The sequence below is a fragment of the Quercus suber genome, unplaced genomic scaffold (genome assembly GCF_002906115.3).
Source record: "Quercus suber isolate HL8 unplaced genomic scaffold, Cork oak 2.0 scaffold_116, whole genome shotgun sequence".
NCBI lineage: Eukaryota > Viridiplantae > Streptophyta > Magnoliopsida > Fagales > Fagaceae > Quercus > Quercus suber.
Genome location: NW_027069581.1, coordinates 87,118 through 99,714, shown reverse-complemented (window position 1 = coordinate 99,714; position 12,597 = coordinate 87,118). Strand labels below are relative to the sequence as shown.

At 35.4% G+C, this 12,597-nt stretch overlaps 1 protein-coding gene across 1 annotated transcript; it reads left to right on the top strand.

Annotated features, from left to right (window-relative positions):
• On the top strand, positions 1-11,608 carry LOC112025468 (SEC12-like protein 2). The gene is made up of 10 exons (XM_024058142.2): positions 1-417; positions 1,929-2,023; positions 2,317-2,467; positions 2,921-3,012; positions 3,147-3,246; positions 4,117-4,192; positions 4,286-4,406; positions 4,900-5,016; positions 5,117-5,184; positions 11,327-11,608. The coding sequence occupies exons 1-10, from the start codon at positions 145-147 to the stop codon at positions 11,437-11,439; spliced, it is 1,206 nt and encodes a 401-aa protein (XP_023913910.2). The 5' UTR covers positions 1-144; the 3' UTR covers positions 11,440-11,608.
• Positions 11,609-12,597: the final 989 nt, after the last annotated feature.

The following is a 12,597-nucleotide window of genomic DNA, read 5'->3' as shown; positions in this document are numbered from 1 at the left end:
TTGGGTATAAAAAAATAGAGGAAACGGGGAAGCTTAATAATATCATAGATCATAGATACTCCTTAGAGCAGACTGAACACCGCTTTGAAGGTAAATGAATTTGTAGCGTTATGCTTTAGACGACCAAGGTTCGATACGTTTGAAATGCCGAGGAAGAAGATCAGGATTGTGCCTCTTACTCGCAACTTTCAGAAATACGGTCTGCCTTTGTATTCGGCCGCTTGGGTTTGGTACAAACTTCTAGATCCAGATCCAGATCCATCTACCAGCGATGAAGTTTCCAAATCAAAGTCAAAATCGACTCAGAAGAACTACATCGTTTTGGCCGGCGGTGGCGGCGAGGGTCGGAGTGGTATCCCAAACGCTGTCCTTCTCGTCGAATTCGATTTCACCGCCAAGTCCCTTTCCAATCTTCCTGTAATACAATTTCTTATTATTCTGATTTCTATTTCAATTTTTCGTTTCTGAAATTTATTTATTTGTTTACATAGATTTAGGTGTTTTGTTGAATTCGAGGATCAGTAGTAATTGTTAGTATCAAATACCAATTAGGTTTAGGTCAAATCGCAGTTCAAAGTTTAACACGGACACAGATACAGATACGGTTACGACACGGCAACACGGTAATTATTGAAAAATTTAGGAAATATTTTTTAGAAATTAGAATATAAACTAAGAAATAAAAGATAAGTGTCACTCCCGCAGTTTCTCAAAAAAAGAGAAAAGAAAAGAAAAAAAGGAAATAGTTGGGACATGCGTGTAGAAGTGTCCTAGGTCTGACGTGGGTACGGCACCCCAAGTGAAGTGTCTGTCGGATAGGTTTTGAAGGTAATAACCTAGAAAGCACGGACACACATTGTGACTGGAGCAATTTTTGAAAAATTATAATGTGAAATGGCCGGACAGCAATATGACTTGTACGCACTGATGACAGGGGTACGACACCCTAAATGAAGTGTAATCCTAGGTAATAACTATTACAATATAATAGGAATCTTTATTACGGGGAGTGTAAGAAAATAGTATAACTATTTCTATTCATTTGTTTGATGATAACATATGAACCGTCCTAAATATGTATTCTAGGACTAGGAGGTGGTAGAATGGCATCATATTTTTATCAAACTTAAACTACCATTTTAAGAAGTTATATACATACACTTTTTGTGAATCAGACTTAAGACTTAGTATTTTGTTACATATATACTGAAAATATTATTTCTTGCGATAAACATTTTACTTATTAAAAAAAAATTCTGAAACAAATTATATCATTAATATTGTTTTTTCAAAATTAATAGTTTCATAAACATTAAAAAAAAAATGGATCGCATCTTACAACAATATGCTAGTTTCTACTCAAAATATTAAAATAATATTATATTTCTTAAAAATTATTTATCATTTAAAAAAAATATCAAAACCAAATTGTATAATCTAGCATGTCTTTTCATATCACTGTGATGTCATTGAATACAGAACCAATAGTGAGAATAAATAAAAATGATTACAGAACCAACCGTGAGAATAATGGTGGAGGAGAAAATCGAAGAAGAGCTATAATTGTTGTGAATAACAACGCATGAAAAAGAAAGTTGTGAATTAGGGACAGAGAGAGAGAGAGGCTGAGCGGCTGTTTTGCTTGTGTTTTTAGTAATTTTCATTTTTATAGCTATTACACAAGTTAAGGATTAACTATTACAAAATTTTGCTAAGGAATAGTTATTCTTCGTTTAAAAGAATAGTTATTCCTAAGGAATAACTATTACTTGTAGTAAAAGCACAACCAAACAATTGAGTCGTAATTTCTTTGGAATAACTATTACATTATAGGGTCTATTATAGTTTACTATACATGCCCTTAGTGCCAAGCTTTTGAGATAGCATTTTGAATTTATGCATTAATTGTCTCTCTCTTTGATTTTCAGGTGTCTAAGTTTGTAACTGACCCTGATCTGCCGTATAGAATGGCAGTTCACCCACACGGAGATGGTGTCGTTTGTTCATTCCCCAAGAGTTGCAGGTATTCATCTTCTCATGTTTTTGCCTTTTTAAACTCGCCAATCATCAGAATTATTGAGAATGAATAATATTTCTGTACTAATAAATAATAGAATGAACTTATCGAAAAATAAATAAATAATAGAATAAATTGCATTTGTTGCAATTAAAACCAGTGTTCTAAGCTAAGTTTTGTAACTTACAAAGATGTACTATATAAGTGTATCTCATAGCATAAAGGTGAAGGAACTCAAATTTTTAAAGATGTGCCTGAGTTTTATAAATTAAACAATTAATTGAGCATTTTTAATGCAGATTGTATGTAATAGATGAAGAAAAGAGCGAGGAAATTAAAAAATTAGTTCTAAATCTGTCTGATAAAGTGCTCACCCGGTTGGAAAATGTTGGACAGCAGTTAGCATTAAAGTTTAACAATGAGGGTTCTGCACTTGCTGCTGGTGGTGAGGTAGTATCGTCTTTCACATTTTCTAGACTACTTGTTTGCTGCATAACATTGAGATGTTGGACAGGAATTAGCATGAATGTTTTTTTACAGATGTCTAATTACAATTTTTACGTGTAAGTTGTATGTGTTGGTTGTGTTTGAATTTTACAAGTTTAAACTTTTGTTAGAAAATACATTGTAGTCATTTCAAATTTTCAATGACCAAATCAGAGTATAATTTTGCCTTGTACCACTAATATATTTTCTTTTTTGTAATATTTTACTCCCAGCATGATCAAGTCTCTGGTTTTCTTTTCTGATGGTCAACATCTATTCAAGCAATGAGTTTTGTGTGTTGTTTAATGAAGTTAACTCATGCTTCATCTATGCCATTGCTGAATCTCTTTTCCAAATTTGTCTTGGTTCATGCAGATGTAAGATGCCATATGACTATCTGAATTTTGTGCACTACAGGATGGAAATTTAAGAGTCATCGAGTGGCCTAGCATGGAAGCTATTCTTGATAAAGCCGATGCTCATAAATCTGTGAAGGATGTAGATTTCAGGTTGATAGCATGCACTTGAAATATTACTCTTAAATTGCAATATCCAAAAAAAGGAAAGGGGGAATTTGTACGTGTTACCTCTTTTATTTGTAATGAAGAGCTTATACTGATACGCTGGCTTTGTTGTCTTGCAGCCCTGATGGGAAGTACCTTGTCTCCTTGGGAAATAGTGGTCCTGCTAAGGTTTGGGATGTGACTTCCAAAATAGCCATAGCTTCACTGTCAAAGGAAAATGTGAGCAATTAATTAAAATTCCGTCATGAGGGAAAATCTTTTTATTCTGAACTTTAGTTGAATTAGAATGATACTTGGCTTTCTAAGTTGACAACTGCATCTAGTCAAGTAGATTTGTTTGATGATTTTAACATGCAATGCAGTTTAATTTTCAATTGTATGGTTATTAAATATCAACAAGCAGAAGAGGATTGTATTATTAAAAACTACGAAAATAATGAGTTGGCTAACCTACTGGCTAAATGTATGTAGAAATCAGAATATCATATACTAGATGTACTATAAAATAAAAGTTACAACACGCTATGGTCGCACCAAGTGGACTCTCTCTCTCTCTCTCTCTCTCTCTCTACACTATTATCAAAAGTTTATAAAAATTTTGAAAAAAAAAATCAGTTTGTTTTTAATTTTTTTAAAATTTACAAAAAAAAATTATTTTATTTTATTTTACTAACAAAAAAAGGGTCTTACACATTGCTTGCATTATGTGGCTCAATATAAAAAGACATGTTATATGACATGTTTTTGCCATGTAGCATAGTGTAAGTATACTAGTTCGTATATTAGAACTATTAATAATCTATTGCATTATAATTTTTGTATTTGATAGAAACTTTGTTTTAAATGATGATATTTGCCACGTAATTTAAAAGTAACTTCTGTTCTTTAATTTTTACTATATTTTATATTGTTTAATTCCAGTTATATATTATTGAAATATTTTATTTTTCTTGCATATGATTTTATATTAGTGTGTATCTCACAGATATAATAGTAGTACATCTTTTAAAAGTCTTAGTGCTTTTCCTTTGATTTGATTTGATAATTCTTCTAGCATCTGGTTGAACTAATAAGATTGTTAACATACAGGATGAGGTTTTCTGCTTTTGTAGATTTTCTGAGAGTAATGATATGAATCAGGTTCTATATATTGCTGCAGTGACAGGTGAAAATCAGACCAGAATCCATCCTCCCAGTTTCTGAAAGAAGTTACAGTACCATTTCATGAGCTGACCATTGTGATTATTGTTCTACACAGGTAAAGGTGGAAGCATTGTAACATGGGATACAAAAACATGGAAAAGGATGGGATCAAAGACTGTAGTTCGTGACACAATTTCCGCCTTTAGTGTTTCACCAGATGGAAAGCTCCTTGCCTGGTAAAAACTTGATTGGCTAGTTTCAAGTGCTCAAGGAGATGAATTTTCACCTCCCTCATGGTTTTATTTTTTAAGTTTTGTATCCTTTATGTATGTGATTGTGCTTTTTATTTCCAACAATTCTCCCTTCTAGAGTAATCTACCGTATAGAATCTCTGATCTCTCAGTCACTGGTCAAGACTTGAGAAAGAATATAATTTAAATGCTTTTGAAGGCATTTTGCAATGGTTTGGTTTCTAAGACCATTGGCTTAAGGAAATTTATGACAGCTGTTGCTGCCTTCAAGCTCAGCCTTCCTTTTCAATGATCACATCTGTTTGCAGTCTTGAAATGGCTAAAACTAACTTGCTTGGTCCAATCCTTTGTGGAAAGGATTTCCTTTATTTCTGAAAAGGAAAACCTTTTTTTTCTTCCATTACAATATTTACTGTTCATGCTCATACCATCTTCTTGAACACTTAACATTTCCTCCCCTTGATTGGTTGACATGCAGTGGGACAACTCAGGGAGACATTTTTATTTTAAATTCATCCAGTAAGCAGGTTCAGACAATTGTTAGGAAAGCACACCTTGGCTTTGTAACTGCACTTTCATTTGCGCATGACTCAAGGTCGTAATAAACAAATCTGCATTTTGCTTCTTAATAACAATAATGCTGCAACGTTTCCTTTAATTAATTTGACAGTGAAGCATCTAAACTCTGAATGCAGGGCTTTGGCATCTATATCCCTGGACTCAAGTGCAAGAGTAACACTATTCGAGGAAGAGGATAAAACTGGTACATGCCTCCCTAGATTTTCTGATCTTATTATTTAATAATGCATTCCTTCCGTTGTTGTTGGGCTGGGTTGGGTTGGCAATAGACAAACTGCCATTTTCCCTCTAAACTTGATTGTTGGGACAATCGATAATTTAACATAGTATCAGAACATGAGATCCTAAATTCAGTACCTAACTTTGCTTTACCTCACATTTAAAATGTTAAAAATCTCACATGTTGGACTCCACTTATTAACTGGGATGCACGGATGCGGCAATACGGCTGCCGCACCCGCGTCTGACACGGTGACACATCCAGTTTTTTTTTTTTTTTTTTTATATAGAAAATATAAATAAAAATATTTTTAATAATTTTTTAATTGCCGCACCTGTACCTTACTTTTTCAAAAATTGCCGAGTCCTGCACCCGCACCCGCACCCGCACCTGCACCCAAACCTGAACCCTGAAATGCACTCATGCTTCTTAGCTTTTTAAGTGGGAGTTTAGGTCCATATGTGAGAGGGAGTGTTAGAATTATGATTAAATTCACTATTTTTTAACAATTTAAGCTTTTGGGACAGTTAGTAATTTGACATATGCCAAGATACCGAGAAAAACAAAAAACAAGTGAGATCTGACGAAAAACCTTTGAGTTCTGAAGACCACCACTTAGAACTAAAACAACCTCCGAGATTGGAGGATGTTTTTGGTAACCCTCAACAGACTACCGCCAAGAACAAAAAAACAAAAGCCAACCTTTGAGATTAACCATAGCCAAGAAAAATCCACTGGCAACACAAAATGTGTCAACTATGACAAACAACCTACGAGATCCAATGACCACCCCAAATCAAATGCAAGAAAGAGAGAACACCAAGGATTACTTGGTTTGGCCAACGGCCTACATCCACAGGATAAAGTCTTTGTGGCTACATATCTCTTTATTGTTTACTCAATTTAATGATTACCTTGAACCTTTAATAGAGTATATATAGAGGCTAAAAGCTTGGATTAGCCCTACATGGGCTTACAGCATGACTGGGCCTCTTGGGCCATTACATCAACCCAATATCATTTAACACTCCCCCTCAAGCTGGAGCATAAAGTCATATAGGTCCAGCTTGTAATAAATAAACTCTAAACAACTTCTACAAAGTGCCAACTTGCTTTAAGAGGCTGAAAAATGATACGAACTGGCCAAAACTTAAGGCAACCAACCAAAAACCTGAGATGAATTGGGTGAAGTTCTTCAATACCAAATAGGTAACCAATTAGAGGTTTTATAGGGGCTAGGTTTTCCTTATCATGGATAAGGGAGAGGCAGAACCTATACCCAAACAACAAAAAGGTATTTGCCAAATAACTTTTTATCCTATTCAAGATAGGTGACATAGGACAACCACACTATTTCAATGGAACAAATAAACAACAATAGAATCAAGAATAAACCCTAGGAGTCAGCACTTAAGGGTTGCTTGGAGTCAGCACCAAGCAAAACTGGAGTCGGCACTAGTGTAAAAACAAACACACGTTTTTTTATAATTCTCAATACTGTCTTACAATAATTAGAAAAAAGTGCTAAAGTAGCTAACAATAAAATGCATAAAGAAACTCTAATTATTAAATGCTTAGGCTTGCTTAATCTCAAGCTCAATTACTAACAGGCTCCATTCATAGGGCCACAGGTTGGGCCGTCTTCTTTTTTCTCTTCCTCCTATACATGTGTATAATTGGGGGCCTGTACCTTGTGTCCGCACCAGTGAGCAACCTCCATGACTAGATTTGCCAAGACTTATCATAATACGCCGAAAACAACAACCTACCAAAAAAAATAAATTAAAAAAAAAAAAATTCACCTAGAAGCAACTGAGATCAATGGAGATGGTTAGAAACCAGCACCAATCCATCGAGAACAAAAATAGAGGCCAACCACCGAGATTTACCAAGCTATGTTACGGGTCAAATTTGGATCTCGGGTCAAAGTTGTTCCTTTAGGTTGGATGCACAACACCACCACCACAACCAACAACAACAACAACAACAATGAACAACCACTGGCAACGGCAACAAGACAACAAGCCAAGAATAACCACTAGCAACCACAACCACAACCACAACCACCAAGACCTACCAACAACCACCGACAACACTACAAAAGCAATTGGTCACAGGAAAGTGGCTCTAATACTATATTAAATATGAGAATAAAATAATATAAAGAAGCAGAAGAAAGAAAGAGAAAAGAACACGAGGTATTACGTGGTTTTGCCAATGGCCTACATCCACAGGATCGAGCCCTGGCTACATTTTATAGTATACTCAAGTCAAGGATTAAAGTGAACCCTTGGGTTCTATTTTACCTCAATCTGAGCACAGAAACCGTATGAGGTGGAAGTTGTCGAAGAAGGGGGATTTTGACATCTGCTCTTTCTACAATAAGCTTCGTAGTCCCTTGCCTATTATTTTTCCTTGGAAAGGTATTTGGAAGGTTAAGGCTCCTCCGCGTGTCTCTTTCTTTGTTTGGACTGCAACTTGGGAGAAGATTCTTACAGGGGACATGCTGCGGGGTAGAGGCTTTGATTTTGTTGACTGGTGTATTATGTGTCGTTGTAACGGGGAGACGGTGAATCATTTGCTACTCCATTGTGAAAAAGCTCATCAGCTGTGGAGCCTGATTTTTAGATCTTTTGGGATTTCTTGGGTTTTGCCAAGATCGGTTGCAGATACGCTTTTTGGTTGATGGAATTGGTTTGGAAAGCACTCTTCTAGCATTTGGAATTTAGCTCCATTGTGCCTAATGTGGTGTATTTGGAGGGAGCGAAATTGGCGAACTTTTGAGGACATGGACAAATTCGATGACCAGTTGCTCGCTTTTTTTAGTGGTTCTCTTTTTGGTTGGTCTAGGGCTTAAGGACTCACCTCTAGTGATTCTTTCTCTTTGTTCCTTAATTCTCTCCTTTGTTTTTAGTTCGTTGTTGGTTTTTGTTTGTTTTGATGTTTTTTCTTTATGTTTGTTTCCTTCTCTATATTCCTTGTTCTGCCTTATGTTTTTTCATGAGGTAGCTCTTTCAATATACATCTTTCTTACTTATCAAAAAAAAAAAATATAATTTTATTTCTAATTTGATACTTGACAACAATTCCCTCTTAAAGAGTATAGATTACAATTTTGAATAAAAATATTTAACTTTTTATATTATTGCTTGTTTTTGACATATTTAGATTACAAGGCCGTACTAATGTATTTTTTAAGAATATTTTAATAGTAAAAATATATAGAAAATATAAATAAAAATATTTTTAATAATTTTTTAATTGCCGCACCTGCACCTTACTTTTTCAAAAATTGCCGAGTCCTGCACCCACACCCGCACCTGCACCCAAACCTGAACCCTGAAATGCACTCATGCTTCTTAGCTTTTTAAGTGGGAGTTTAGGTCCATATGTGAGAGGGAGTGTTAGAATTATGATTAAATTCACTATTTTTTAACAATTTAAGCTTTTGGGACAATTGGTAATTTGACATATGCCAAGATACCGAGAAAAACAAAAAACAAGTGAGATCTGACGAAAAACCTTTGAGTTCTGAAGACCACCACTTAGAACTAAAACAACCTCTGAGATTGGAGGATGTTTTTGGTAACCCTCAACAGACTACCGCCAAGAACAAAAAAACAAAAGCCAACCTTTGAGATTAACCATAGCCAAGAAAAATCCACTGGCAACACAAAATGTGTCAACTATGACAAACAACCTACGAGATCTGATGACCACCCCAAATCAAATGCAAGAAAGAGAGAACACCAAGGATTACTTCGTTTGGCCAACGGCTTACATCCACAGGATAAAGTCTTTGTGGCTACATATCTCTTTATTGTTTACTCAATTTAATGATTACCTTGAACCTTTAATAGAGTATATATAGAGGCTAAAAGCTTGGATTAGCCCTACATGGGCTTACAGCATGATTGGGCCTCTTGGGCCATTACATCAACCCAATATCATTTAACACTCCCCCTCAAGCTGGAGCATAAAGTCATATAGGTCCAGCTTGTAATAAATAAACTCTAAACAACTTCTACAAAGTGCCAACTTGCTTTAAGAGGCTGAAAAATGATACGAACTGGCCAAAACTTAAGGGAACCAACCAAAAACCTGAGATGAATTGGGTGAAGTTCTTCAATACCAAATAGGTAACCAATTAGAGGTTTTATAGGGGCTAGGTTTTCCTTATCATGGATAAGGAAGAGGCAGAACCTATACCCAAACAACAAAAAGATATTTGCCAAATAACTTTTTATCCTATTCAAGATAGGTGACATAGGACAACCACACTATTTCAATGGAACAAATAAACAACAATAGAATCAAGAATAAACCCTAGGAGTCAGCACTTAAGGGTTGCTTGGAGTCAGCACCAAGAAAAACTGGAGTCGGCACTAGTGTAAAAACAAACACACATTTTTTTTATAATTCTCAATACTGTCTTACAATAATTAGAAAAAAGTGCTAAAGTAGCTAACAATAAAATGCATAAAGAAACTCTAATTATTAAATGCTTAGGCTTGCTTAATCTCAAGCTCAATTACTAACAGGCTCCATTCATAAGGCCACAGGTTGGGCCGTCTTCTTTTTTCTCTTCCTCCCATACATGTGTATAATTGTGGGCCTGTACCTTGTGTCCGCACCAGTGAGCAACCTCCATGACTAGATTTGCCAAGACTTATCATAATACGCTGAAAACAACAACCTACCCAAAAAAAAAAAATTAAAAAAAAAAATTCACCTAGAAGCAACTGAGATCAGTGGAGATGGTTAGAAACCAGCACCAATCCATCGAGAACAAAAATAGAGGCCAGCCACCGAGATTTACCAAGCTATGTTACGGGTCAAATTTGGATCTCGGGTCAAAGTTGTTCCTTTAGGTTGGATGCACAACACCACCACCACAACCAACAACAACAACAACAACAATGAACAGCCACGGGCAACGGCAACAAGACAACAAGCCAAGAATAACCACTAGCAACCACAACCACAACCACCAAGACATACCAACAACCACCGACAACACTACAAAAGCAATTGGTCACAGGAAAGTGGCTCTAATACTATATTAAATATGAGAATAAAATAATATAAAGAAGCAGAAGAAAGAAAGAGAAAAGAACACGAGGTATTACGTGGTTTTGCCAATGGCCTACATCCACAGGATAGAGCCCTATTGGCTACATTTTATAGTATACTCAAGTCAAGGATTAAAGTGAACCCTTGGGTTCTATTTTACCTCAATCTGAGCACAGAGACCGTATGAGGTGGAAGTTGTCAAAGAAGGGGGATTTTGACATCTGCTCTTTCTACAATAAGCTTCGTAGTCCCTTGCCTATTATCTTTCCTTGGAAAGGTATTTGGAAGGTTAAGGCTCCTCCTCGCGTCTCTTTCTTTGTTTGGACTGCAACTTGGGAGAAGATTCTTACAGGGGATATGCTGCGGGGTAGAGGCTTTGATTTTGTTGACTGGTGTATTATGTGTCGTTGTAACGGGGAGACGGTGAATCATTTGCTACTCCATTGTGAAAAAGCTCATCAGCTGTGGAGCCTGGTTTTTAGATCTTTTGGGATTTCTTGGGTTTTGCCAAGATCGGTTGCAGATACGCTTTTTGGTTGGTGGAATTAGTTTGGAAAGCACTCTTCTAGCATTTGGAATTTAGCTCCATTGTGCCTAATGTGGTGTATTTGGAGGGAGCGAAATTGGCAAACTTTTGAGGACATGGACAAATTCGATGACCAGTTGCTCGCTTTTTTTAGTGGTTCTCTTTTTGGTTGGTCTAGGGCTTAAGGACTCACCTCTAGTGATTCTCTCTCTTTGTTCCTTAATTCTCTCCTTTGTTTTTAGTTCTTTGTTGGTTTTTTTTTGTTTTGATGTTTTTTCTTTATGTTTGTTTCCTTCTCTATATTCCTTGTTCTGCCTTATGTTTTTTCATGAGGTAGCTCTTTCAATATACATCTTTCTTACTTATCAAAAAAAAAAAAATGATACATATATCTAATACACAAAATGCCTTCAACTCTTTTTTCCACATTTTAAATTATCTTGTGTTGACTTGGGATTTCCTTTCATTTCTTGGTTTTTTTTAATGTTTTTAATTTCAATTTTTCAGGAGGATTGAGCTTGTGGGCTATTGTACTCGTCCTTTTGGTTGCCGTTGTTGTGTATTTTATGATGAGTCAAGGAATCCTTAGCTCGAGGTTACAATTTTTAAGATCTTTTTGAGCTCCTCTTGTTTACAATAGGATTCTAAGAACTTCACGGTGAAGTTAATCTAAAGAACTGCAGAGAATCCTACGCTGTTTGAATCTGGAAATTGTAAACAAAAGAACACAAAACAAGCTTTATAATATGCATGGGACAGCGTGTTGTTTTGGCGTCCTCTTCAAGCTCACCTGATCCCACTTTTTCTTTTCTTTTCTTTTTTTTAATTTTAATTTCATGTTTGTATTACCCTTTTCTTTTTCTTTTCTTTTTTTTCTTTTTTTTTAATTTCATGTTTGTTAATACAACTGAAATCCTAAATTAAATGCACTGTTTGTTGTGTACTAAAATCTATAATTAATATGGTATCACCATCAACTATTAATAGACATGTTTCCCTTTCTCGGATATATCCCATAAATATTCTTCAAAACTGTACAATAATATTGTGCATTTCAAAAATGTTGCTTGATTCTGTAACATGATGCACTTTGGAAATTACCCTTAATGCTGCTTTCGAGTGCAGATCCGAAACGGGCAATTCCTCTAATCTTCTCTCTTGCGATTTTATTCAAACCTTTGATGTTGGTATTGCTATAGTAATGACTCCCTCCATAAGAATAAGATGATAAAAGTTGCATGCAAACTGTTTCCGTCGTTTCCTTTAACATCTCATGTCATAATTCTTTGATCCGTAAAATCCATGATATGCTGTACACTCAATCGAAGAGTACAAAGAGTAGTGGTTGTTTGGAATCTCATTTTGAAATCTCATTATTTTGAAAATTACTTTTCTAAACCTTAATATTTTTAGGTACACATCATTTTCAAAAAGGTAAAAACAACTCCTCTCATATAATAATGAGCCTCACAAGTTAAATTCATAGTAAAATAACTTATGTGAGGAAAGGGAGAATTGCTCTCAACGTATTGATTAATTTTCCCTCATTCCAAGCATTAGCAATAGCTTTGTTGTTATTATCAACGTAACGTAGAAATCCATTTGCAAAGTCATATGACAAATCCCTTCATTCAACCCGTCCAACAGATTTGGTCATTTTTTTTCATTACACAATACTGTCGGCCTTAAGACGAAATGACAAAGATAAAGGGTATGATAGTTTCAACGGTTACAGTTACAAAGGGTGAACTAAAAGAGTACTATTAATCAGTCATGAC

What these genes read in the sequence shown, in the direction of transcription:
- LOC112025468 (XM_024058142.2), top strand. Translation starts at nt 145, where the DNA reads ATGCCGAGGAAGAAGATCAGGATTGTGCCTCTTACTCGCAACTTTCAG. An exon ending in AGTCCCTTTCCAATCTTCCT is followed by an intron (nt 418 to 1,928) that starts GTAATACAATTT and finishes TTTGATTTTCAG; the next exon opens with GTGTCTAAGTTTGTAACTGA. An exon ending in TCATTTGCGCATGACTCAAG is followed by an intron (nt 5,017 to 5,116) that starts GTCGTAATAAAC and finishes CTCTGAATGCAG; the next exon opens with GGCTTTGGCATCTATATCCC.